Source organism: Rhagoletis zephyria, unplaced genomic scaffold (assembly GCF_001687245.7).
Source record: "Rhagoletis zephyria isolate East Lansing unplaced genomic scaffold, Rhagoletis_zephyria_1.1 Rzeph_scaffold_00702, whole genome shotgun sequence".
Taxonomy (NCBI): domain Eukaryota; kingdom Metazoa; phylum Arthropoda; class Insecta; order Diptera; family Tephritidae; genus Rhagoletis; species Rhagoletis zephyria.
Window position 1 is genome coordinate 44,943 of NW_016157786.1, and position 24,644 is coordinate 69,586.

The 24,644-nt window shown below is 35.8% G+C and overlaps 2 protein-coding genes across 2 annotated transcripts; both read right to left on the reverse strand.

Annotated features, from left to right (window-relative positions):
* Positions 1–18,339: 18,339 nt before the first annotated feature.
* LOC108361130 (glucose dehydrogenase [FAD, quinone]) lies at positions 18,340–21,042 on the reverse strand. The gene has a single exon (XM_017613673.1). It carries the CDS (start codon positions 20,564–20,566, stop codon positions 18,704–18,706), a length of 1,863 nt encoding a protein of 620 aa, XP_017469162.1. The 5' UTR covers positions 20,567–21,042; the 3' UTR covers positions 18,340–18,703.
* A 1,286-nt stretch (positions 21,043–22,328) lies between these two features.
* On the reverse strand, positions 22,329–24,179 carry LOC108361134 (glucose dehydrogenase [FAD, quinone]-like). Its single transcript, XM_017613677.1, has one exon. It carries the CDS (start codon positions 24,177–24,179, stop codon positions 22,329–22,331), a length of 1,851 nt encoding a protein of 616 aa, XP_017469166.1.
* Between the last annotated feature and the right edge of the window lie 465 nt (positions 24,180–24,644).

A 24,644-nucleotide genomic window follows, 5' to 3' on the forward strand; every position in this document is an offset into this window, starting at 1 on the left:
AAAAAAAATTAGTATATGTTTACATTGTTGCTTATTTTACATTTTTTACCTTCTATATGCTGCACTTGATAAATATTCGTTTCTTCTTGAAGTCATTTCGTATCCAGTTATTTATAGTTTCAGTTATATTTATTTTCACTTATATTTTCACTTCTTACACTTTTGAGCACCAAAACAATAATGAAAATATCAACAGGCAGCATTTATAACAACACCTCGTGTGAAAACAACCCTTGCAGCTGCATATAAAATACAAAAACCAGTTATACCAGTGTATTTGCTACCTACGTACCCATACCTTGCGCGACCTTTTTGCACATATCTTTTGAACCAGGTAGAATATTTCAATGAAATAAAAACCAAAATGTGTATTCGTTGTTACTCTACAAGTATATTATTATAAATTATATTATTTTGTTTTGCATTTATCAGGACAACAACAAAAACAAAAATCCACTGTTGCATATTTGCCCATATCGCTGGAACCAGTAGGAAATCATAGAAATCGGTTGAATAAGCATTAAAAAAACCGCAAAATAAGGTCCCGGGTACAAACGTATGCCGGGTGTGTGTTTACGTGGTATTTTCTGGGTGTGTGTTCTAGGGTTAAATAAAAGTGTAAAATAGTGGTGCTAGTGATGTAAACAAACGCTCAACTGCTTTCGCACCCGCTTGCGTAAACTTTTTTCTCCAAACCAATTACAAATACAACGTCGCGTTCTTACGTGATTATGTATTTTTGGTTAATGCATTAAGCCCAAAATACAATAGCGCAGTGACAGTGGCAGTATTTGGAAATCAGCTGGTTTTTAGAAACTGTGCTGTTCAATGAAGCAACNCGATTTATTTTTGGAGATCTTTTCGTTTGAATACGATTTCGTTCGCGCTTTTCCGTAATTAGGAAAAATTGAAAAAATAGAAAAAATTATACAGTCGTGTGAAAATAATACGGACACTATATTTTGACCAAGCTTGACTACTTTTCTTTTGTTTGTTTAATGTTTATTATTGTGTTTATAAAAATGCAGCTCATTATCTAACAAAACCCATATAAGTCTAAATGTCAAAACTTTGAAGAAAAATTCACCCAAATGTTACAACAAAAACAAACGTCCTTTTAAGACGTTTTAAAAATATTCTCTAAGTACCTATACAGTTTTGTGGCCCTTTAAACAAAGTGCAAGTTTCAATTGGGTTTTAAAACTTCGTTAATTTACTGAGTACTCTGGTAAAAATTAACAATTGTTGTGAAGCCAAATGAAAGAGAAAACTCATGGATATTCAACCAAAACTATGCATAAATAAACAAAGACAACAATTTGAAGGACGAAAATCAATGAACCTCCCTTATATACTAACATACATAAAAGGGCCCATATAAATCTATTTACATATGCGTATGTATGTTAATACTTTTCATTTCACTTTATTTCTACTCATAAAATGGCAATTCTTCTCTTAATATTCGATTCATACGGATTCGCTCTTAGCTTCAGATTCTCATTCTATATTTTTTCTTTACACTTTTGGCGCATCTAACATCGCTGTCAGCGGTTTAACAGACCCCATTGCTGGCATTTGTTAGAACATTTGTATGCAATTCCTTAAGTGGCGTTTCTTTTGTTTACGGAAATTTGTCGTACTTCGTTGTGGTTTTTAATTAACGTTTTCCCATTTTTGACGAAAGTACCACTTGAGCAAATGAATATGCTGCATTCCTTTTTGTGCGACGCAAATGTATTGTTTGTTTACATTTATTCCACATTTTTCCAACGCTGGATCCAATGGGTAATGTTGCTTTCAAATTTTTATGAAGGGCATTTAAATGGTCACAGGGGAGTTGTCTTAGCAAAACATCGGTGAACAAATAAATGCCACTTGTAGAATTGCACTTGAAAATATTTTAAAATATAAATTACCTGTTAATTTCGTATTCGTATTTTAAAACTACCTTCAAACACGTTCATACATTTCCAGCTTGTCAACTTATTTAAAGTGGAATATATTCCGCCTGAAGTTTGATAGCCGCTGTATTGAGGTGCATTAATAAAGCAGCAACAGACCGTTGCATACATTTCGGCGTTGTGAGGTCGGTTATTTCCGGTGGTAATTGTTCCGTACTTGGTAAAGCAAATAAATATGCTAATGTTTTGTTTCGAACGCACCCATACAGTACATACATATTATGTATGTACGTATGTCGAAGGGATTAGAGATGAGCGCGGGATCCTCAAATGAGGACGGTTGGTCAGCTTACTGAAACAGGCTTGATCTATGTATAGATATATATTTTTATTACTTAACAATAAAAATTGTGTGGTCGCACAGACCAACATCAGTAGTTATGAACCTTTTTTTTTAAGCACAGTAGTTAAGGGTTAATAAAATGCCACACATTTATGTACATATATTACATTTATCAGTGGCATGAGTGTGAAGTTTTAAGTATTTCATCGCATCTTCGGCTCTCTTAAAGTGAACAAATTTAAATTTTCCTGGGAAAATAATATTTTTGTATTTTCTATCTCTTATTTTGAATAAAAAACAATTAATTAAGGAAACTATGTACATAGGAGAAATTTTTTGTGAAACCATGAAAATATATTTTCCTAAGATGGGACCATATATTTAAAACCTCCCACTCATGCCACTAATATATGTATATAACTAGCAGAGCTCCCGACGTCGTTCGGGATAAACAAATCAAAATATAAAACAGTAATACAAATATTCAGTTCAGCATAATTTAAAGGAGACAAACTATTTTCTTTGTTTACATTAAGGCATCCTTATGAGCCATACTTTGATCATCACTTGTACTACAAATCTTGTTCTATTACTAATATTAGGTGGATTAAGGTAACGATCAAATTTCTAAATTAAAATTATTCTACTACGGTACATTCCGTTTAGCTGCCTACTCGATTAGCTGTTTTAGTATAGCTGCACTTTTCTGGTAGAATGCTTAATTCGGCAGGAGTTTTATTCATTATGAATTAACCTTTTTCGTTTAACAGCATTGCGGGATTAAAAAAACGATTTAATCTTTCCATTTCAAAATAATCTAAAGACCGTAAGGTTTCAAAAAAAAACACACACAGTTTTAAATATCCGAGTTATCTAATAGATCAGTGCTGCTCAAAATTTTTATATTGAAGTGAAATCACAATACATCGACAAAATTTATGTGTACACTGAGAGTTTTTTTTTTTGTAATTTAAATTAGGCTAAAAAGTACAAGTTTATTTTTATTCTACGATTAGTGAATGAAAATTGTTAGCAATGGGATACATACACATTTGTGAAAAATACAGTTAAGAAATGATAGCGACCTAGTATCTGAAAAGTCCCAAATTTTAGTGGGAGGAATCCTTGCGCATATTTACATATTGCAAGCTCAAATTTTACATTTCGCGTTGCAAGTAATATTTCGTCATTCGTTTAATAAAATCACAACATACACTAGGTACGCTTTTCACTCAAAATTGCAAAAAAGATCTCGCGCTTCCACACTTTAATGAACGCCATGTGTTTTGTTTTTCAATAAATTTCGTTTTCACTTTCAGTAAATACGAATATTAAATCAATTTATAATATAAATTTTTTTCAGTGCGGACATATTTTTTCATTCTATAATTGTTTGTGTAAATTTGTACATTTTACTGGAGTGCCTTAGCTTCATATGCGAGGGCGTTTGCTTTGCCCTTCCATATGAAACTCAGGCAATTTCATATGAATTGTGTTTATATGTCAGGGCATACGGGAGGGCGATACATTTTTTTTTTATATTTAAAGTGTAAATTTGTATAGGTGCCTATACTTCAGGGCAAAACAAAAACAAATGTACTACAAGTGCTTATCGAGTGAGCAGCTCTGTAATAGATGAATACATATATGTATATCCCCCGTTTACAAACTCATTTATATATACTTTACTTTGAACACCTCCCATAGAAACCTATGCCTGAATACCAAATTTCAAGTTCGTGCGACTTATGGTTCCGAGGTTCCTGATAAAAAATTCCACGCCTATGGGATGTGCCACGCCCCATTTTTTAAATTAATTCATATACACCTTACTATAAGCACCTACCATAGATATGTCTGCAGACCAAATTTAAATTTCATGTGACTTATGGTTCCCAATTTATGGCTGATTAAAAAGTCCACGCCTACGGGTTGTGCCACGCCCCATTTTTTAAATTAATTCATATACACCTTACTATAAGCACCTACCATAGATATGTCTGCAGACCAAATTTAAATTTCATGTGACTTATGGTTTTGAAGTTATAGCTGATAAAAATTTCTACGCCTATGGGATTTGCCACGCCATCTTTTACAAACTCCGTTATATTTATCTTTTTATAGCTATACCTGCATACCAAATTTCAAGTTCGTGCGACTTATGGTTCCGAAGTTATAGCTGATAAACATTTCAACGAATATGGGATATGCCACGCCCCCTTTCACAAACTCGTTTATATATACCCTCCTATAAAAACCTACCATTGATATGTCTGCATACCAAATTTCAAGTTCGTGGGACTTATGGTTCCGAAGTTATAGCTGATAAACATTTCAACGAATATGGGATATGCCACGCCCCTTTTACAAACTCGTTTATATATACCCTCCTATAAAAACCTACCATTGATATGTCTGCATACCAAATTTCAAGTTCGTGGGACTTATGGTTCCGAAGTTATAGCTGATAAAGGATTCCACGCCTATAGGATGCGCCACGCCTCCTTTTACAAACTCATTTATATATACCCTCATATAAGCACCTACTATTGATATGTCTTCATACCATTCAAGTTCATGGGGCTTATGGTTCCGAAGTTATAGCTGATAAAATATTCCACGCCTATGGGATGTGCCACACCCCCTTTTACAAATCTGTTTATATATACCCTCGTATAAGCACCTACCATATGTCTGCATACCAAATTTCATGTTCATGTGACTTATGGTCTGGAAGTTATGGCTGATAAAAAATTTACAAACTCGATTACATATACCCGCCTATAAGCATCTACCATTGACATGTCTGCATACCAAGTTTTATGTTCATGTGACTTATGGTCTGGAAGTTATGGCTGATTAAAAATTTTACGCCTAAGGGAGGTGCCACGCCTCCTTGTCGGATCCCAATTTTTTCACCCTATTATAGGCCCAGATGTCATGGCAATACTCTTTCAAAATTTTGTTCGATTCTGTCCGTGCGTTTAGACCGAAACCTGGCACATACGTACATACTAGGGATGCCAATCCCGGGATCCCGGTGTTTTTGACGTTCCAAAAATCTCGGGAATTGTTTGCATTAATCCCGGGATCCCGAAAATTTTGAAATATCGAATTGATAGTAAGAATTTGTTTATGAATTTTGAAGTATGATTTTTGTAAAATGCCGTTTTGACTGCAATTAACAAAAAGCTTGAAACTGTACTTTTAAATTGCAGTCTGAGCCTTTTTTGAAGAAGATTTCAATGAATTTACTCATAGCGTCGCTAATGTAAACGAAACAGAGAGTTTTAAGGAAAGTCTGTCCCTAATCATCCGGAACTTCCGGATGAATACTTATTTCTTATTGTTACGGAACATCCGGATTATTATTGATTAGTTAATCGTCCGAATTTTTTTTTGTCATCGGGAAAATTTGTTCAATTCAGAAGTTATTTTAAGTCGTTTGAGTGCTAATTTGAATTTTACTTTTCCGGATGAATATCGATAGTCGAAAAAGATATGCTAAAAATCCGGAAAAATTAAATTGTTCAGATGAAAAGGAAAAAATGTCTTACTTTCTTATTGAGTTATTTTCGCAAAAATTTTATCGAATTCGCTACAAGAAATAAATCGGGATGTTTTTGAAAGTAATGTTGTACAATTTTTGGACAGTTAACATGTATTTCCGATAGGCTATAGCGTACAGCGCTTTACGTTTAATTAACGGGCGAAATTAAAATATTTTTAAAACAATACGCATTTTTGTCAGTAAGTTAACATAAGTGTTTATTTAATATAAATTGTGTCCGCCTTCGTTTTACAATTCTACTTGACGCATTTGACACCAAAAATACTACTTTTTAAAGTTTCAAAATTGATTGAAAATTAAGCATAATTTTGATACTGATTATACATACGAAGAGCTGCGTTGTCCAGTTGATTTAGTTTTGAAGTTCTTTCCACCATGAATGCAGCAAAATTGTATACTGGTATACTTTAATCCTGACTTCATCTCTCGCTTTGTAGCTTTCTTCTTATATCTGACCATGGTTTCGGAATCCGCGCGATAAAAACGAGCATAACTTGCATCTTGCAGCTTGTCTATGGCAGTTTTGAAGGTCTTCAAGGGTATCAAAACTATCTCCTATTTGCATGAGTCCTCCAGTGTAGTTACTCATATCTGTATCCTCACTATTATTGCACCAGTCAGTAGAACTCACTATAATAAAAAATAATTAATTTGTAATTGTAGTTCGAGCGCAATTACTAATACATGTATTGGATACTTACTTTTGGTGACATAAAAAAGTTACTATTTATTCTAGTTACACATACACTGATACATTTAATTATTAAAAACGTAATAAGAAAATTCGGCCGAGACATCACTTTCGAATGACATATTTTGCAAAGCAACATTCGGTTTTGTAGAAATATCCGTATTAATATATTCAATCAAGCAATATCGACTAATCATCCGGAAGAATTTAAATTCAAAAACTCTCTCGCCGTCGCCAGATCCATCACCGGGCTAAAATGTGAGCAATGATTGTGTTATTATGCCAATTAAATAATTTTTTCCGGGCGAACAATTATTCGACCGGAAGTTCCGAACGAATATCCACTACGTTAAACCAAAATAAAACAGTTGCTATCTACATAAAAAATTAGGTTGAATTAAGTAAATTATGTTAAATATCACACTATGTAAACATAATTATTACACAAATGCTATTTAAGAATGCATATTTTCAAATGAGGTTGCCGACCATCGAAAGATGGAATTAATTTATCTTCTTATGAATAAATATGAAAACTGTGTGTATGCGTTTTTTGAACCTCCGCCCGAAAATTAGCATACCATTGGTTCTTTCCCCGGAATGGTAATCAGTAGAGAATATAAAAATATTTGCAACAAATCCCGATTTAGGCGATTAAAACAAATAAAATGAACACAAATTTTTAATATACATACCACGCTTTTAGTAATAGACTAAACATTAGAAAATTAGAAGTCATTATAAACAATTTATGAGATTGAAAACGAAAAACGTGGAGCGCATGCAACCAAAGCATTGGATTTAATTGACAATAGTCAAACTACATAACGTAGACCTAAAATTTCTACAGAGAAATTTCAAATTTGAGATCGATTTTAAGCAGTCGTTATTCATATATCCACATACAATTGCAAAACCGCCCATCGACCAGTTGCAAAACCGCCTAAATCGCCATTGTGACAAAAATGAGATTTGGTAACCTTGAACTCCAGGCATCGAGATTTTTGCATAAGAATCGTAAAATCGTTATTAAAACAGATTTGCAAAATAATAGCAATAGGCAATGCCTTCAAAGAAAACCCGTTTTTCCGCTCTCCTGTAAAATTTGAGTGCCGTAAGATAGGCGGTGTTGCAATTGGTCGATGGGCGGTTTTGCAAAAACATTGACGATATATAGTATATTACCCTTCATATCAATTCAGGTCTATTACATGTGCCCCACGCTTTTCATTTTCAATCTCATAAATTGTTTATAACGAATTTTGCTAAAATTCCAAAATAAAAAGTTATCAAAACAAATTCTATGGGACGTCGTCCATTTCCGCTGTAGAGCATATGTCGTGCATATTTTGAGGCGCACTATTTAACTTCTTCTGGCGGAGCAACATCTACCGCTAGAGTTTTTCTAATTGTATGTCTGAGATATGATACCTACGACGAGGTTGATATCTAGACTAGGNTTGCATAAGAATCGTAAAATCGTTATTAAAACAGATTTGCAAAATAATAGCAATAGGCAATGCCTTCAAAGAAAACCCGTTTTTCCGCTCTCCTGTAAAATTTTAGTGCCGTAAGATAGGCGGTGTTGCAATTGGTCGATGGGCGGTTTGCAAAAACATTGACGATATATATATTACCCTTCATATCAATTCAGGTCTATTACATGTGCCCCACGCTTTTCATTTTCAATCTCATAAATTGTTTATAACGAATTTTGCTAAAATTCCAAAATAAAAAGTTATCAAAACAAATTCTATGGGACGTCGTCCATTTCCGCTGTAGAGCATATGTCGTGCATATTTTGAGGCGCACTATTTAACTTCTTCTGGCGGAGCAACATCTACCGCTAGAGTTTTTCTAATTGTATGTCTGAGATATGATACCTACGACGAGGTTGATATCTAGACTAGGTTTGCCATAAATACCTTTGCTATATTTATAGTATAAATGGTGGTCTGGACACACCACATTGCAAGTTGATAAAAGCATTGTAATAAAATAAGCACTAAAATCAACGAAATCTGCTCAATAAAAATTTATCCACGATCATTTTCCTTAAATTTTATTAAAAGAGATAATTCTTCTTCTTCTTATTTGGCGCTGTAACCGCCTAAGCGATTTTGGNGTTGTAATAAACAAAGCACTAAAATCAACGAAATCTGCTCAATAAAAATTTTACCGCGGTCATTTTCCTTAAATTTTATTAAAAGAGATAATTACCCGTGTAAATAAAAAATAATCAATCGCTTTTTCTTAAAATTACGGACCTTTTACTCGATTTATTCAAACAAAATTGAAGTAAAAATTAAGAAAAACAATTGCTTATTTTTTATTGATTATGTGTTTCTAACTATGTAGCTGTCAATAAAACCGATTACTCAACATAATTCAGATGGCTTGAAATTTTGACTCGATTTATTCAAACAAAATTGAAGTAAAAATTAAGAAAAACAATTGCTTATTTTTTATTGATTATGTGTTTCTAACTATGTAGCTGTCAATAAAAACCGATTACTCAACATAATTCATAATTCAGATGGCTTGAAATTTTGACAGAATTTTCAGAAATTTCATCTATTTATAATATTACTAATGTGCTGTCAAAAGGACAGCTCATCTGAAGTATGTTGAGTTATACTTGCAACAATGCACTTTCAACAAGGTCTGGCAGTACTTTAAGACCATCAGAATGGGCACACAACTTTGAATTCATTTTCTATATACTATAAATCAAATTCTATCAAAACTTCAAATCATCTGAAGTATGTCGAGCAATAGCTACATATATAATAGCTAAAAACGCACAATCCGGACCGCTGTTCAGCAGCCAGCTCTCCGAATCTCGATGTATATATTAACAAGCTAAGCTCCCAAAAAATTTCAATCGATCTGAAGTATGATGNGTAAATCAAATTCTATCAAAACTTCAAATCATCTGAAGTATGTCGAGCAATAGCTATATAATAGCTAAAAACGCACAATCCGGACCGCTGTTCAGCAGCCAGCTCTCCGAATCTCGATGTATATATTAACAAGCTAAGCTCCCAAAAAATTTCAATCGATCTGAAGTATGATGGGTTTTTGGTCATGAGCTCTCCGTCTATATATTTAAGAAAATCGTATACTTTTTCCCTCGATTTGCTTCCATAAGTCCATTTTCGCGAGTTTTTCAAACAAATTATGTATCACATAAAAAAAATACGATTGTTTCAGCCTAAACATGGTTTCATTCACATTATAANCGAGCTCTCCCTCTATATACATATTTAAGAAAATCGTATACTTTTTCCCTCGATTTGCTTCCATAAGTCCATTTTCGCGAGTTTTTCAAACAAATTATGTATCACATAAAAAAAAATACGATTGTTTCAGCCTAAACATGGTTTCATTCACATTATAATTTAAACAAGTAAGAAAGTCTATGTTCGGGCGGAGCCGAACATTAAATACCCGGCGCAGGTACCGCTACATGGTAAGCGTATCAGTTTTGAGTAAATTAGCGTCCTTAAATTTCGAAATATTGAAGTTTCAAGCATTTCTGAAATTTGCCGTTATATGAAAAGTGGTCGTAATTTGAATCTGATTCCAATAATTTTCAACGTTTTGCTTCTATGTGGCAAGCACAATAATCATACCGAGTTTGGTACAAATTGGTAGAACGGTTACCGAGATATATATATGTGATCATAAGTGGGCGGTGCTACGCCCATTTTCCAAAATTTTGTCATAAACGTATTTCTTGGCAAAGAATTGTTGCAAGCATAAATTTTGAGTAAATTAGCTTTAATATTTGTTGATTTATCGAAGAATTCGTATTTCTCCAAATTACCGTTATATGGGAGGTAGGCGTGGTTATTGTCCGATTTTTAAAATTTTCAGCCATTTAGTATGCTGTACTAAGGCCAACAACTGTGCCAAGTTTGGAAGAAATTGGTGCAGCGGTTACCAAGATATACACATGTAACCATAAGTGGGCGTGGCTACGCCCATTTTCCAAAAATTTATAATATTCTTATTTTTCGTTTAATGGTTATTGTAAATATCAATTTTGAGTGAATAATCTTCAGTAGTTACTAAAATATCGCAGTTTTCGTATTTCTGGAAAATTACCGTTATATGGGAGGTAGGCGTGGTTATTGCCCATTTTCAATACCATCCGTCCTACGCCCGAAAGAAGTGCGCATACCAAGTTTCGTTAAGATATTTCAATTTTTACTCGAGTTATCGTGTGCACGGACGGACGGACGGACGGACGGACAGACAGTCACCGCTTAATCGATTTCTCTTTTCATTCTGATCATTTATGTATACATTTGTCTATATCTATCTCGATTCGTTTTGCCTGTTACAAACAACCGTTATGTGAACAAAGTTATAATACCCTTGTGCACAAGTGCGCTCGGGTATAAAAAAGTCCTAATGTAATGCTTAAATCAGTAGTCCAATATGAGTGTATGAAAATTTTAAAAGAATACGATAAATTTTTGAATGAGTTTTTTTTAAAAACGGCTCGACGGGCTATAAAATTTTTAAACGTTATTGATCACATAAATAATACAAATTGGCAAAAAAAAAAATGATGTGCAATGACCTTCGATTTAAAGTTGGTACAAGTACACCGCGGTTAACTTTAAGTGATGACAAGTCTTGTGCATGGCAAGTACTAAAAAATGGGGAATCCCGCTAAATGGTTAATATGAAGGCTATACACTTGTATGTACATCAACATACATATCTACATACACACCGGCATACATACAGCTCAGTGTTGATCGAGTGAATCCTCTTTTACCAATAAATTCCTGCCGTAACTAAACAAATAAACAAATAAAATATGCTGACAGGATGATAAGTACAGACAAAACCCGATAATCCGAACTAATGATTGTAGAGCTTCAGAATGTAAAAGATTATTAAAGAAAACACAATTTATATTAGAAAAAGCAAACGTTTAGCTTATGAGAGACTTATAAAACGACATATTAAAGTTAAGGCAACTACTTCTTAAATTAATTTTTCGTCTGATCACGCTCAGCACACCAAATATACATACTGATAAATATGCACACTCTTGCTAAGTTGAGATTCTCATCGTAAGAGTTCGTTACACACCCGTTACAAATCTATAGAAAACATGAGAAAAGTGTGGAATTCGGATTATAGAATTGTAAATAAGTCAGATTACTGAGTTGCTAATGTTGTGAGAAAAGCCGTCGGACCATCGAGTTTCAACTGTATCTAGACTCAACGCTTTGCTAGGCAAACTACATTATTTTATGTGACATTCTGGCAGGGCTATTTGCATCTGCCAAGAAAAACGAAAAGTTCATATATGCAAAAATTCATGACGTAAAAGAAATTTTCCTTTTATTAAAATTTTTCAAATCAGTTAGCAGCACCCAAGAAAACAATACTAGTTATAATATTTATTTCTTCAAGGAAATTTTCATCAAAAGCAAAGTACCTTTTCATCTAACAGAGATAAAAAAAAAAAAAAAAAAAAAAAAAAAAAATATTTCTTGTGATTTTTCTTGAGAGCTGCAAACAGTACTTAAGATAATAATTGTTAGAACTTATCTTATGTTTTTTTCCTTTTAATTTGATTTTTTCTTAAATTTAAATTTCTTTAATGGTTTGGTTGTTAATGTTTTAAAAAGAATATATTTTTAAATTCATTTAATCTTTAGGAACTTATTTGATTTTTTAGTTAAATTTTTTTTGTAAATTTCTTTTACTTTTTAGAACTTTATTTATTTATTTTTCAAATTTAATCTGTTACTCTTTCCTTAATTTTGTTTTCTTTTATTAAATATTTTTTTCTTTTAATTTTTAGGATCTTATTCCAATAATAAAAAAATGCTTGATCTAACTTAACTTTTAAGTAATATTTTCTTCTTTTTTGATTAATTTTTCTTCTTTTTCTAATTTAAGTTTCTTTTATTTATTGATTTTCGTTGTTTTAAAAAGAAAAATATATATGTTTTTTTAATATAATTTAATTAACAAAAAAAAAAATATTGCTAAAATGCGAACAGTATAACGCTAAGACCTGCTCGTTAGCATATCTTTCAATTAGTCTTTCAAAAGACGGTAAATAGCTTTCTTTCAAAACTCTTGTTTTTCGAAAGTCGGTGGTGACAAACTTATAACGTATTGCTACAAGGAGAGAGACAATGCACGGTAGAAACGGGTAAAAATTATTGGATTATTGACAAAACTAGCTTTATTAAAAAAAAAAAAAAAAAACAGTTTATTTAGAATTTTGATAATTGGCTATAACGTCATAAATATGGTTAAACTTAGAAAGAAAATTGTTACAATAAATGTGTCGAAAAAAATAAATTAACAAAACACCTAAAAATATTAAGTCTCCACTTAAGTTTCTATATTTACCTTTTTTGCCGAGTAACCATGCCTGACTACCTTCGAACTACGGTGATAAGTAATCGTAAAATCATTTCCGCATGCCACTGTAGAAAGCTCCGAGCGAAATACAAATTTTTAAGTAGCTTCTCTGCCCAGCAAGAAGCCATAATAATTGGTTGTATTCAAAACCAAACAAATCAAAACAACTCAATTCAATGTGAAAATGTGATGAATAATGTGAGAGGAATAGCGACACAAAAACAGCCAAAAATAGTTGCATTAAGTAGTAATATAACGGCAAAGGGCAAAGGGCCGCAAAAGAAGAATTTCAAAATAACGAATAAAATGAAGCAATTACTACACACCAGCACTGTCGGCCGATTTATCGACATGTTGTTTCAAAGTCAATGACATACGGCAAAAAATGTTGGCACACGCCTGCAAAAGATATGTGCAATTGTACAGTTGTGTGCATGTACATAACCACAGACAGTAAGCACAATTCTTGGCTCGATTTTCGCAATGTGAGCGAAGCATTTCGACTAAGGAGGATGACTACTTGCGAAGTCACCAACAGCGCGGAATAGTGCGGAAATTAATTATTCATTTAAAGATCAACATTTTACAATGGGCGTGTTTTATTTGACGAGAAATTTAAGCTATTAGCTTATTTTGTATGGAAGACTTAGCTTATATAGTTATTTTTCGTCAAATAAAACAGGCCTAATATACACACGTGCAGCGGAATTTTTTACAGCATATACGCTAGCTACGCTGTAGTTTGTTAACGAAATCATTGGGGATAAATCTGCACAGCCATATGATACTTATTTACCTGGCCAAACTATGTACAAAATACCTTGAAATGTGTTCAACTATGGTTAAAAGGCATCTTTGTCAAAACATCTGTCGCTTAGATTAAGGTTGATTGAGTTATCATCACTAGGCGCTATAAAACTGAATTGCACTGAAATGACAACACAGCGGAACGTACTTATCAAGAATATCGCAACGTTGCAATAGTCTTAAGGCTGGTTTTCACTATGTCAAATTCAGTGGCATTTGTCATCAAATAAGTGAAAACACATTGTCAAATGGGATTAAAAAGTGGTATATCGATTGATTTTGATCAGGAAAGATCTGTAGTCATGTACATGCGCTGCTAAAACGGCTATCTGTCAGTTTTTGGCCCGTAATATCATTGGTAAAGGTATGAAAAAAGGAGATAAAGTTGTGTCAAAATATTTCGCCAAATTTCGGCGTCAAAATATGACATAGTGAAAACCAGTCTTTATGCTGAGATGAACATAACGGACCATTTTCGTAGTTTCAAGAAGATAAAAGAGTAAGAAAATTATTTTCTGCCGCTTAATAGTTTCAAGTCGAAAGCGATTATGCACGCTCGGCAAACCATCCTTCCGTGGTTTCGCAAAGATCTTATAGGTGGAAATAAGGCATTTAGCCAAGTGATTGGTCACTTTAAGGTAATTGAATAATATAACCGGTCTTTATTATCCCATTTGTGGACGGTATTTATTCTCCACTCATTCCAACCTAAGTTAATACACGTGCAGGACGTGCAAAAAATTTGCAGTAAAATGCCCATCTACCCGATTTACTAATAAATCTGTATCTAAAAATTGTTCGGTGCGAAAAATTTCGTATAGAAAACTCAAAACGTTTTACGTCATTTTATCTTCTTCAAGACGGGACAGGCAAAGTCAGGTCTTCGTACCACAAGAAGTGACCAGTCAGCAATTCCAAACGTGGTCTACAGTCTCATTTGCTCGCTGAAAGCCTGCATATCCCGATGCCTCGGAAGTCATTCCAAATGAAATATTCACATACTTTCCCACAGTGGTTGCCGCGACTGAAGGCCGGATTGGTATAACTGGTTGCGGGCGAACGACTAAATACTTAACCTGAAGCCTTTATAGCCTCATTACCAGGTATTGCCGCGTGGTCCATCAGCAGCCAGATTAAAACAAGCAAACGAGCATTAAATTATCGAACTACTTAGTAGTTAGACTGATTGCAGCTCCATCGTCCCCTCAGGTATAAAATCTGTATCTTTTCCCTAAATGGTTCACTCCGATAAGGATTCCACCTCCTAGCCCAGTGTCAATTTTGGGTAATCTGTAAAGATTCTGCAATGCATAATTTTTCACTCAGCGTTGATACGTATGATATGATGCTATTTTTATGAACACAACTGTGTATTGTTCGTGTGTGTCCTAGCCCCAGAAAAAAAGAGATATCCACTCAGATTGTTTATTTTTGACTGTTTGCTGTTGGTAATCATTTCATTGATATTCAATCGAAATATATATTTTAACTACCTGTCAAATATTTGTTGTATTTTTTTTCATAGCATTAACCACAGTAATCGAAAGTGTCAGTAGTGGGCACTGATGTTTGAAATCGCTAATTAGCGGCAGTGCGAACAGTTTGAATACAAGTGTTAGCAGATTTCATGCAGAATTTAATTTTAGATAATTTAATTGATCATGAAGAAAGACTAAACTAAAAATAGACCGACACTAAAATATTTTTTTAGTAAAAGAAGATTTTTTTACAAAAATAAAATTAAAAAAATTTAAAACATAAAAGTACATATAAATAAAATTATGAAACAAATAAAACAATAAAAATAGATACAAAAAATAAACTAAATTAAAAAAATTAAAAAATATCAAAAAATTTTTCAAACAAGAAATAAAAAAAAAAATAAAAAGAACTACACACATAATATTATGGCATTTAGCTAATGTTATAGTGGCTTATTAACATTTTATTTTTAATATTTTTATAGAGCTTTGGATTTAGTTTTTTAAAAGTAACTGGCTAACCAGAATGGTGAGGCTGCATTATGTAGCCAGAGCTGTCAAAAGTTAAAATACTCTAAATGCTCTAAACTGCCCACAATATGTAGCTGTGGTTGTGGTGTATTATTGTTGATGTATGTAGCTGATGTAGCTAGCGAAATAGCTTGTGGCTGTGGTACTACATTCGGGTTAGCCAGTAAAAGAAAATAAGTAAAGTATTAAATCAAAGCATAAATTCATAAAAAATTTAAAAATATAAAAAGAAAAAAAAAAAGAAAAAAGTAAAAAATTAAAGATTTACATGGAAGGTTCAAAAACTAAATATAAAGTAAATTAAAAAAAAACTAAGAAAAAACACAATTAAAAACTAAAAAATTTGAAGGAAGTGAAATAATAAAAAAAAACAAAGTTTTTAAAGATTTTTAAAATTAAAGGTTTAAAAAGAAAAAAATATTTATAAAATTAAGGAACTAAAAAATAAAGAGAAATTTTCGAAAACGAGAAATAACGTAATATGAAATTAAATGAAATGAAAAAAATAAGGTAAACAAAAAAGATCAGAAATGATCTCTTGATGAATCATATATCTATTAATTTTGTGTCAATTAACACTGCCTTTTAAGATTTTCGTTATTATCAGTGCCCATAATCATTTTNACAAAGTTTTTAAAGACTTAAAATTAAAGGTTTAAAACGAAAAAAATATTTATAAAATTAAGGAACTAAAAAATAAAGAGAAATTTTCGAAAACGAGAAATAACGTAACATGAAATTAAATGAAATGAAAAAAATAAGGTAAACAAAAAAGATCAGAAATGAAAAGTCATATCTATTAATTTTGTGTCAATTACACTCTAAAAAATTTTTGTTTAAATTTGCGCATATTAAGATAGGTAACCAGTTTCCTCTCTTAATTAATGCAAATTTAAACACTGCTTGCTTACTTTTACTTATCATATGTGTGGCGTAGAACAAATTTCAAATTTGTTTTTTGAGTTTTAAACATTTATTGTTCACATTTTCACAGTTTACACATAAAATGTTTAAAATTTCCTCTAAAAAATTTACGTTTAAATTTACGCATATAAAGAGAGGTAACCAGTTTCCTCTCCTAGTGTGTGCAAAATTAAACAATGTCTGTTTACTTTTACATATCAAATTTGTCACGTAGCGCACACAAGGGATGGGTTTTGGGGGTAAATTTATTATGATATAAGAAATTTTGATAGAAAAAATTTTCTTTTCCATTTCTTGTGCGTCATTTTGTAAGAATTTTTCTTTTTTCTTGAGAGCTCTTTAAAGTTTAACTGCGAATGAAAGCATTGTCCTAAAAATATGCAATGCATACTCACTTACTGTTGGTTTTTACACTTTACAGGCTAAAAAAGTTTACCACTGATATGTACTTAATAAGCATTCGAAGATTTAATTTGCTAACTTTGAATTCGTTCCACCAAAATGAGCTACATGATAAAAATACAAGTTCAGTTAAATTTTCGTTATTCGAAGTATTAAAAAATGAGAAACCAGAAATCTAAGAAAATGAATATAAAAGTGTAAAAATTTAGCGAAGTTATTTAATTTATTTATATTAGAATGCTTTTGTAAAATTTTGTATTACTCTTGAAAGTTGAGTGCATCTTTAACCGTTAATTTTTTCATGATTTAATGATCGGATCTTAACCAAATTACGAGACGACCCTTAAGGTACCATCTTTCCGGTAAAAAAAATAATTATTGGAATCGGTTCACGTGGTGCAAAGTTATGCGGTGGAATAAATAAAAGAAGTAATAATACTCCGAAGAATTGATAACCTCCCCTTTTTTGAAGCCGGTTTTAAATAGTCTGAGTTCTTTGTAAATTTTATGTAAATAAAATGCAATTGATGATACTTTAAAAAGTTTATTTATTTATTTCATACTGTAAATAAAACTTTCATAAATGTATTTTAAAGAGCGAATTTTCAGTATTTGCTGATGATATATATTTAGAAGTATAAACCCTTTCCCCCCAAAAATATATTCCTGCGTGCGCCCCTGGCACTTAGTATTTATTATTTGTAAAAAATATATTTTTACTTTCAAAATGTTTGTAATTTTAAACATTTCATGTGTATGTTTTAGACAACTCATGTTCAAAACCAAATCTTGAACATCTTGTGCGTATACTTGAACAGATTTTGGTTGAAAAATAAACACTTTTCAGTAGTAGTTTTACATGCACTTTTTAGAGTGTAACACTGCCTTTTAAGATTTTCGTTATTATCAGTGCCCATAATCATTTTAATCGAACACCCTGGAAAAAACTCATCTACATGTGCTTATACTTCGCTGCGTTAAAATTACGCATAAATTTACTATGAAATTTCATAATAGCCGAATGAAGCTGGCGAAAAGCCATGAAGCGAAAATGGCAAAAATGTGTGTTGAATTGTCCAAACGCCAAAATTGAATGAAAGATATGGAAGATGCCAAAGCAAGTGAATGACCGAAATCTAATTTTGAATCGAATTCAACTAAAACTTAGTTATAAAACGGCACATGTAAATACCTACATCAAAACTAGCCACAGCCGAAGCCGAAGGCAACACACTTCAATGGCCAATGTCAAATATACACAAATTCACAGCTTACACAAATTGATTTTATTTACACTTTGAAACTTAAAAATTATTGTCAGTGCACTGTTATATTACTAAACGTATATATGTACATATGTGGATGTAAATATTTAGACTTAGAATTCTTTATGAAAGCGGCTTGTCTTGTACATTACACTAGGTATAAATTATAAATTATTTTCCACTTAAATTATTTCTCATTATATTAGTTCACTTGGCCATAGTTTATATACTTACAATTAAGTTAAAATTAAATTAATTAAATTCTATTTTCACCTTAGACTAATTGTTGTTCCACACATTCTTATTATTCCTAGTTGCCCACATTTGGAAATCTTGGCACTTAAATACATTCTACACTTCATACTTCTTTTCGCCTTTGTCACTGCTTAAAACCATTATCTTCCTTGATCATATCCGCCGCCTTCTCGGCAATCATGAAAACCGGTCCATTCGGATGTCCCGACATGATTTCTGGCATGATGCTTGCATCCGCTACACGCAGATTTCTTATGCCATATACACGTAATCTCGGATCCACCACAGCCGCAGGATCTGTTGCCGGCCCCATTTTCGCCGTGCCCGAGTAGTGATAGATTGTGAAGGTAAAATGCCGCACATGGCACTCCCAGTATTCGCGAGTTCCGAACTCACGACCCTTGCACGTAGGTATTCTGCGATCCCACAGCTTAGCATTGATTTTCTTGAAGCCTGGGTAATTGGCCAGGCTGATCGCTTTTAGTACACCACGTACGGAAATATCCACGTCATAGGGATGTGCGTAGTAGTTGGAGTAGATGAGTGGATATTTCTGCGGATCAGTGCTCTTTAGCATGATGCGTCCACGGCTCTTGGGTCGCAGTATCATGGGGAAGATCATAAAAGCGTTAAGTGCTTTATCTTCAATTTCCGCGAACATGGAGTCGTAGATGAGTTTTTTGAGGCCAAAACCACGTGAGATAGCTGGGTTTGAGGACATTGAGCCGCCCACCAAGAACAATTCGATATCTGGCCAGCCATCCTTTAAATGCGGATGATCCAAGTCCCAGAATGCGATAGCTTCACAGCCTCCTGGCGAGCCGTAGGGACCTTCTTGTCGGTTGAATTGATTCACCAGCGTTGGATCAGCAAAGTCCTCGAAATGCAGCGATGTCGCGTTGGTTGTGAAGGTGACGGCAGGCGCTGTGTGATCCTGCAGATTGAAGCCAACCGCCAAATCCACAATCGTTTTAATGCCCATTTCGCGCAAATGTTGGGCTGGACCAACACCGGAAAGCATGAGTAGTTGTGGCGTGTTAATGGCACCAGCGCTGACAATCACCTCACGACGCGCCAGAATTTTGTGTTCGTGCCCGTCGGTGCGCACAATTATGCCATAAGCGGCACGCGTTGTCGGATCGATGAGTACTTTTGTGACCAAAGCGAATTTCTTCACGTGCAAGTTGCGACGTTTGCCCTTAAGCGGATACAGATAGGCGCGATTTGAGCTCCAACGCGTTGCATTACGTGTGGTGGTGTGCAAGAAGCTGACGCCGTTTTGTATGTGTCCATTGTAGTCGCGCCGCTCCAATCCGTCCTGCTGAGCTGCTTCCAAGAAGGCTTCGGCTATCTTCGAATGCCAGTTGACATACGAAATCTTCACAGGTCCATCACGCCCCACCAAATCCTCATCAGCATCAGGCACACTCGAGCCTTCATACTTCTTAAAATAGGGCAACACATCACGCCAGCTCCACCCTATGTTGCCCAACTCTGCCCAACGGTCGTAGTCACGTCGATTACCACGAGTATACATCATATAATTGAGCACCGATGAACCGCCCATGACCTTACCTCGCGGCCAATTGCAGCGGTTGTTGTTCATGGCCAAACAAGCGTGATCCGAGGGCTGTGTGCGATATTTCCAATTCATTTCGCCCAGCTGCAGAAAATGTGCGACAATCGGCACATCCATTATGAGACTCTCTGGGCCGCCGGCTTCGAGTAGAAGCACTTTCCATTTGGGATTTTCCGAGAGACGCGCTGCGATCGTGCATCCTGCCGTACCTGCGCCCACGACAATGAAGTCATATTCACTTTCCATTCGCAGACTGTTGTCATAGTTTTCCAGATCGGCGTCAATTTGGCCGCGGCGCAGAAAGTCGAATGTCTCGAGGATAACGTTGCGCTCCTGCGCCCAAGTGAGTGCACTAAAAATGCATAGCGGCATAAACAAGAGGAGCCGTGGCTGCAGTAGGAAAAGCATTTTTTGTGTTAACTCAATTTTTCTTGACTTTAAGAATTTCGCGTGTTAAAACGCGACTGATCTCACTATTTGCGTTTTCAAAGCGACCCTCGATAAATCAGCTGCGCTTTTACTGAGTTTTTCTACAGAAACACGCACAATCTTTGCAACACAACACAAGTTTCAAAGTTACACAGTTCTTGGCTGATTGTTTATTTTTCTCAATTTCCATGCACTTCAATGTCTTTTTAACACTTTGCACTCGTTTTTCTTGATTGGCAAAATCTTTTTGTTTATTTTATTTTAATTTCTTAACAGTATTCAGCTTCTTAACGCTGCTACCGCGTTCTAGTCACTCTGTATCTGTACTTGTTGCTTATTTGTTAGAACCGCGTGCCCGTTGTCTGCGCCGTGTGCGGTGGACCGTATTCTCGGAACCGCGCGTCTTAACGCTGAGGAAACGTAACTTCGAATGTTCGCCGTTCGGCGGGCGTATGTGTTTTTAATATTTGTAGTAAATAAAGTGGCGGCGACTATTCGACTATTCTTCGTCAGCTTCTTCTTCGATTGCTTTATAACTACCAACAAAAAAAGGCAAAAAGCCAACCCAATAATTCAATGCGGCGAACAGGTTGTCCAACACTTTAAGTCAGCGCGCCGACTGCTAAGACGGCATCGCTGGCGATGACGAAGACAGCAAGTGAAGTTGCGCAGCTGCGAACTTGCGCTGTTGAACTTGCCAGCTGTTCCGTTTGTCGCCGCGCTCTTTGGCGTTGCGTTCCAAGGTACACCACGCTTATGTGTGCGTTTCTTAATAGTTTTATTGTGCTTGTGGTGTGTATTGTCGCTGGTCTATCGAAAGTGAAACACTGTTTTGCTGGGTCTTCTAAGCTCGTGTTGCTTTTGTGCATCGCGTGGCAAGCATTATTCTATTTTGATTTCGCTTTCAGCTTACTGCTTCGCCACAACATGCCAGTGGACACGTTTGCGCCTCAATGCATCCGCAGTGGTGTTTAGTTGCGCACTGATCGGTAAATATAATTGGTTGTTGAACTTGTGGGGTGCATAGTTTTGCAAGCAGACGCTTGGACGACCCCGAACGCGCCAATAATTTATGAGGAGACAATGTCATAAAGACTTGAAGTTGATGTGCAAAATATGATTCATAACAAAGAAATCAATTGAGTATTATTGGAATTCGATTTCACATTCGCTCAGCAAAACCAGAGGTCGAAAAAACCCGTCGATTTGTGTTGTACTTATGATAGGTGTTCTTGATTGAACCCTTCGTAAAATCCCTGAGAAGTTACCATGTACCAATTCCGCTGAAACTACCACTTCGCTTTTCGATTCACCTACACTCTTTAAGCTTTAAATATCACAAGAATTTTCCCACTTCATAACGACCCCTTCAACAGACGGAACCTCACTCCAACATTTCTCACTAAACGTAGTTATGATCCTGCTTGATCATGTCCGCCGCCTTTNCGTGCAAAATATGATTCATAACAAAGAAATCAATTGAGTATTATTGGAATTCGATTTCACATTCGCTCAGCAAAACCAGAGGTCGAAAAACCCGTCGATTTGTGTTGTACTTATGATAGGTGTTCTTGATTGAACCCTTCGTAAAATCCCTGAGAAGCTACCATGTACCAATTCCGCTGAAACTACCACTTCGCTTTTCGATTCACATACACTCTTTAAGCTTTAAATATCACAAGAATTTTCCCACTTCATAACGACCCCTTCAACAGACGGAACCTCACTCCAACTTTTCTCACTAAACGTAGTTATGATCCTGCTTGATCATGTCCGCCGCCTTTTCGGCAATCATAAATACCGGCCCATTTGGATGTCCAGCAATTATCTCCGGCATAATGCTCGCATCCACTACACGCAAGTTCTTCACTCCGTACACCCTCAGCCGCGCATCCACCACAGCAGCTGGATCACTGCGCGGTCCCATCTTGGTTGTGCCTGAGTAGTGGTAGATGGTAAATGTGAAATGGCGTACGTAGCACTCCCAGTAAGCGCGGGACTTGTACGGCAGATTAGCGCAGCCGGGCATAACGCGCTCCAACACTTTTGCGTTGATCGCCTTAAAAGCAGGTCGCTCCACCAAGTCGATGGACTTGAGCACACCCCGCACAGCGATATCCAAATCATCGGGATGTGCGAAGTAGTTTGCATGCATAAGCGGGTACTTGAAGGGATCACTGCTCTTGAGCATTATACGTCCGCGGCTCTTAGGCCGTAGCATCATAGGAAATAGGATAAAACCGTCTGTTTTGACATTTGCGAACATGGTATTGTAGGTGTCCGGCTGTAGGCCGAAAGCACGCAGCGTTGCTGGATTCTCATCGAAGGAGCCGCCTAATTGAAACATTTCCAAATCTGGCCAACCATCCTCCAGTTCAGGGTGGCTCAGATCCCAAAAGGCGATCGTTTCCACAGCACCGGGCAGACCGAAAAGTCCTTTTCCTTCAACATACTGCATTATGTTTCGTGTTTCGAAGTAGTCTGCGGTTTTAATTGAGCTGACGTTGGTGGTAAATGAAACGGCTGGTGCAATGTGGTCCTGCAGATTGAAACCGACGGCCAAGTCCGCGATTGGCTTGATTCCCATATCACGCAAGTGCTGTGCGGGCCCAATGCCGGATATCATGAGCAGCTGCGGCGAATTGATAGCACCCGCCGACAGAATTACTTCACGGCGTGCGCGCACCTGAAACGATTGACCGCCAGTGCTCAGCACTACGCCGTATGTGGTCTTTGTCGTCGGATTAATTAAAACTTTTGTCACCAGCGCATTCTTTTTCACATACAGATTGGGGCGCCTGCCTTTGATGGGATAGAGATAGGCGCGATTGGAGCTCCAACGCATGCCTTTGTATGTGGTGGACTGCAGGTATGACACGCCCGTTTGTATGCGACCATTGTAGTCGCGGTACATCAATCCATCCTGCTGTGCGGCCTTTATGAAAGCATCGGAGATGCCGGAACGCCAATCAGCATGGGAAATTTTGACCGGCCCATGACGGCCTACATAGTCGCTTTCGGCGTTGGGGATTGTAGATCCTTCGAACTTCTTGAAGTAAGGCAAAACGTCGCTGTAACTCCAGCCCTCGTTGCCCATCTCGGCCCAGCGATCGTAGTCGCGTCGATTGCCGCGGGTGTACATCATATAGTTGAGTACCGACGACCCGCCCATGACTTTGCCTCGGGGCCAATTGCAGCGATGATTATTCATGGCGAGGCAATATTTACTCGACGGCTGCGTCCGGTAATTCCAATTGATTTCGGTGAGTTGTAGGAAATGGGCAAGTATTGGTATATCCATGGCCATATTTTCCGGGCCACCTGCTTCGATTAGCAGCACTTTCCAAGCAGAATTTTCCGAGAGCCTCGCCGCTAGCGCACAACCCGCAGTGCCCGCGCCGACCACTATGAAATCATACTCTTTTAGTAACCTCACACCATCATCCACATGCTCGATATTCAAATCATTTTGGCCACGTCGCAAAAACTCGAAAAAATCCGTTATAATATTACCCCTTTGTGCATACGATACACCGCAGCCGCTAGCGAACAGGAACGTGATTAGCAAAAATACGGAGCAACGACGCGACATATTTTATAATTTGTTAATCTTTTTATCTAAGGCTACAATTTGCAAGTTATTTTAAATTCATTAAGCGCAATTAATATGAGCTGCACTGACTTTGCTCAGTTCGAGTTATTTGCTATTCAAGTATTTACGAGCACACGCGCGTCTTCAACTGATCTACAAGCCGTGTGCGATTCCGCCACCGATTCGCGAAGTTCTGTGCCACCCAACCGGCCAGAGAATTCATATAAAGATTCTAATGTTACAAAGTCGATTAGAATGTCTGAGAGAAAACAATAGATCGACTATAATGTGTGACAGTTGCAGCTAGATAAATATGTAAATACGAACTGTCACGTTCGTCTTAGCGACGATTAAAAGCGCTCTGCCGAGACACGGTTCATTGAACGACGTAAAACATGCTCTGTAATGATTTTTTAATTGTGAAACATGAAAGCTTTTAATTTATAAATTTTGTAACTGATCAGC

Excerpts from the sequence above, each read along its gene's own strand:
- LOC108361130 (XM_017613673.1), bottom strand. The coding sequence starts at position 20,566 with ATGCTTTTCCTACTGCAGCCACGGCTCCTCTTGTTTATGCCGCTATGC.
- LOC108361134 (XM_017613677.1), bottom strand. The coding sequence starts at position 24,179 with ATGTCGCGTCGTTGCTCCGTATTTTTGCTAATCACGTTCCTGTTCGCT.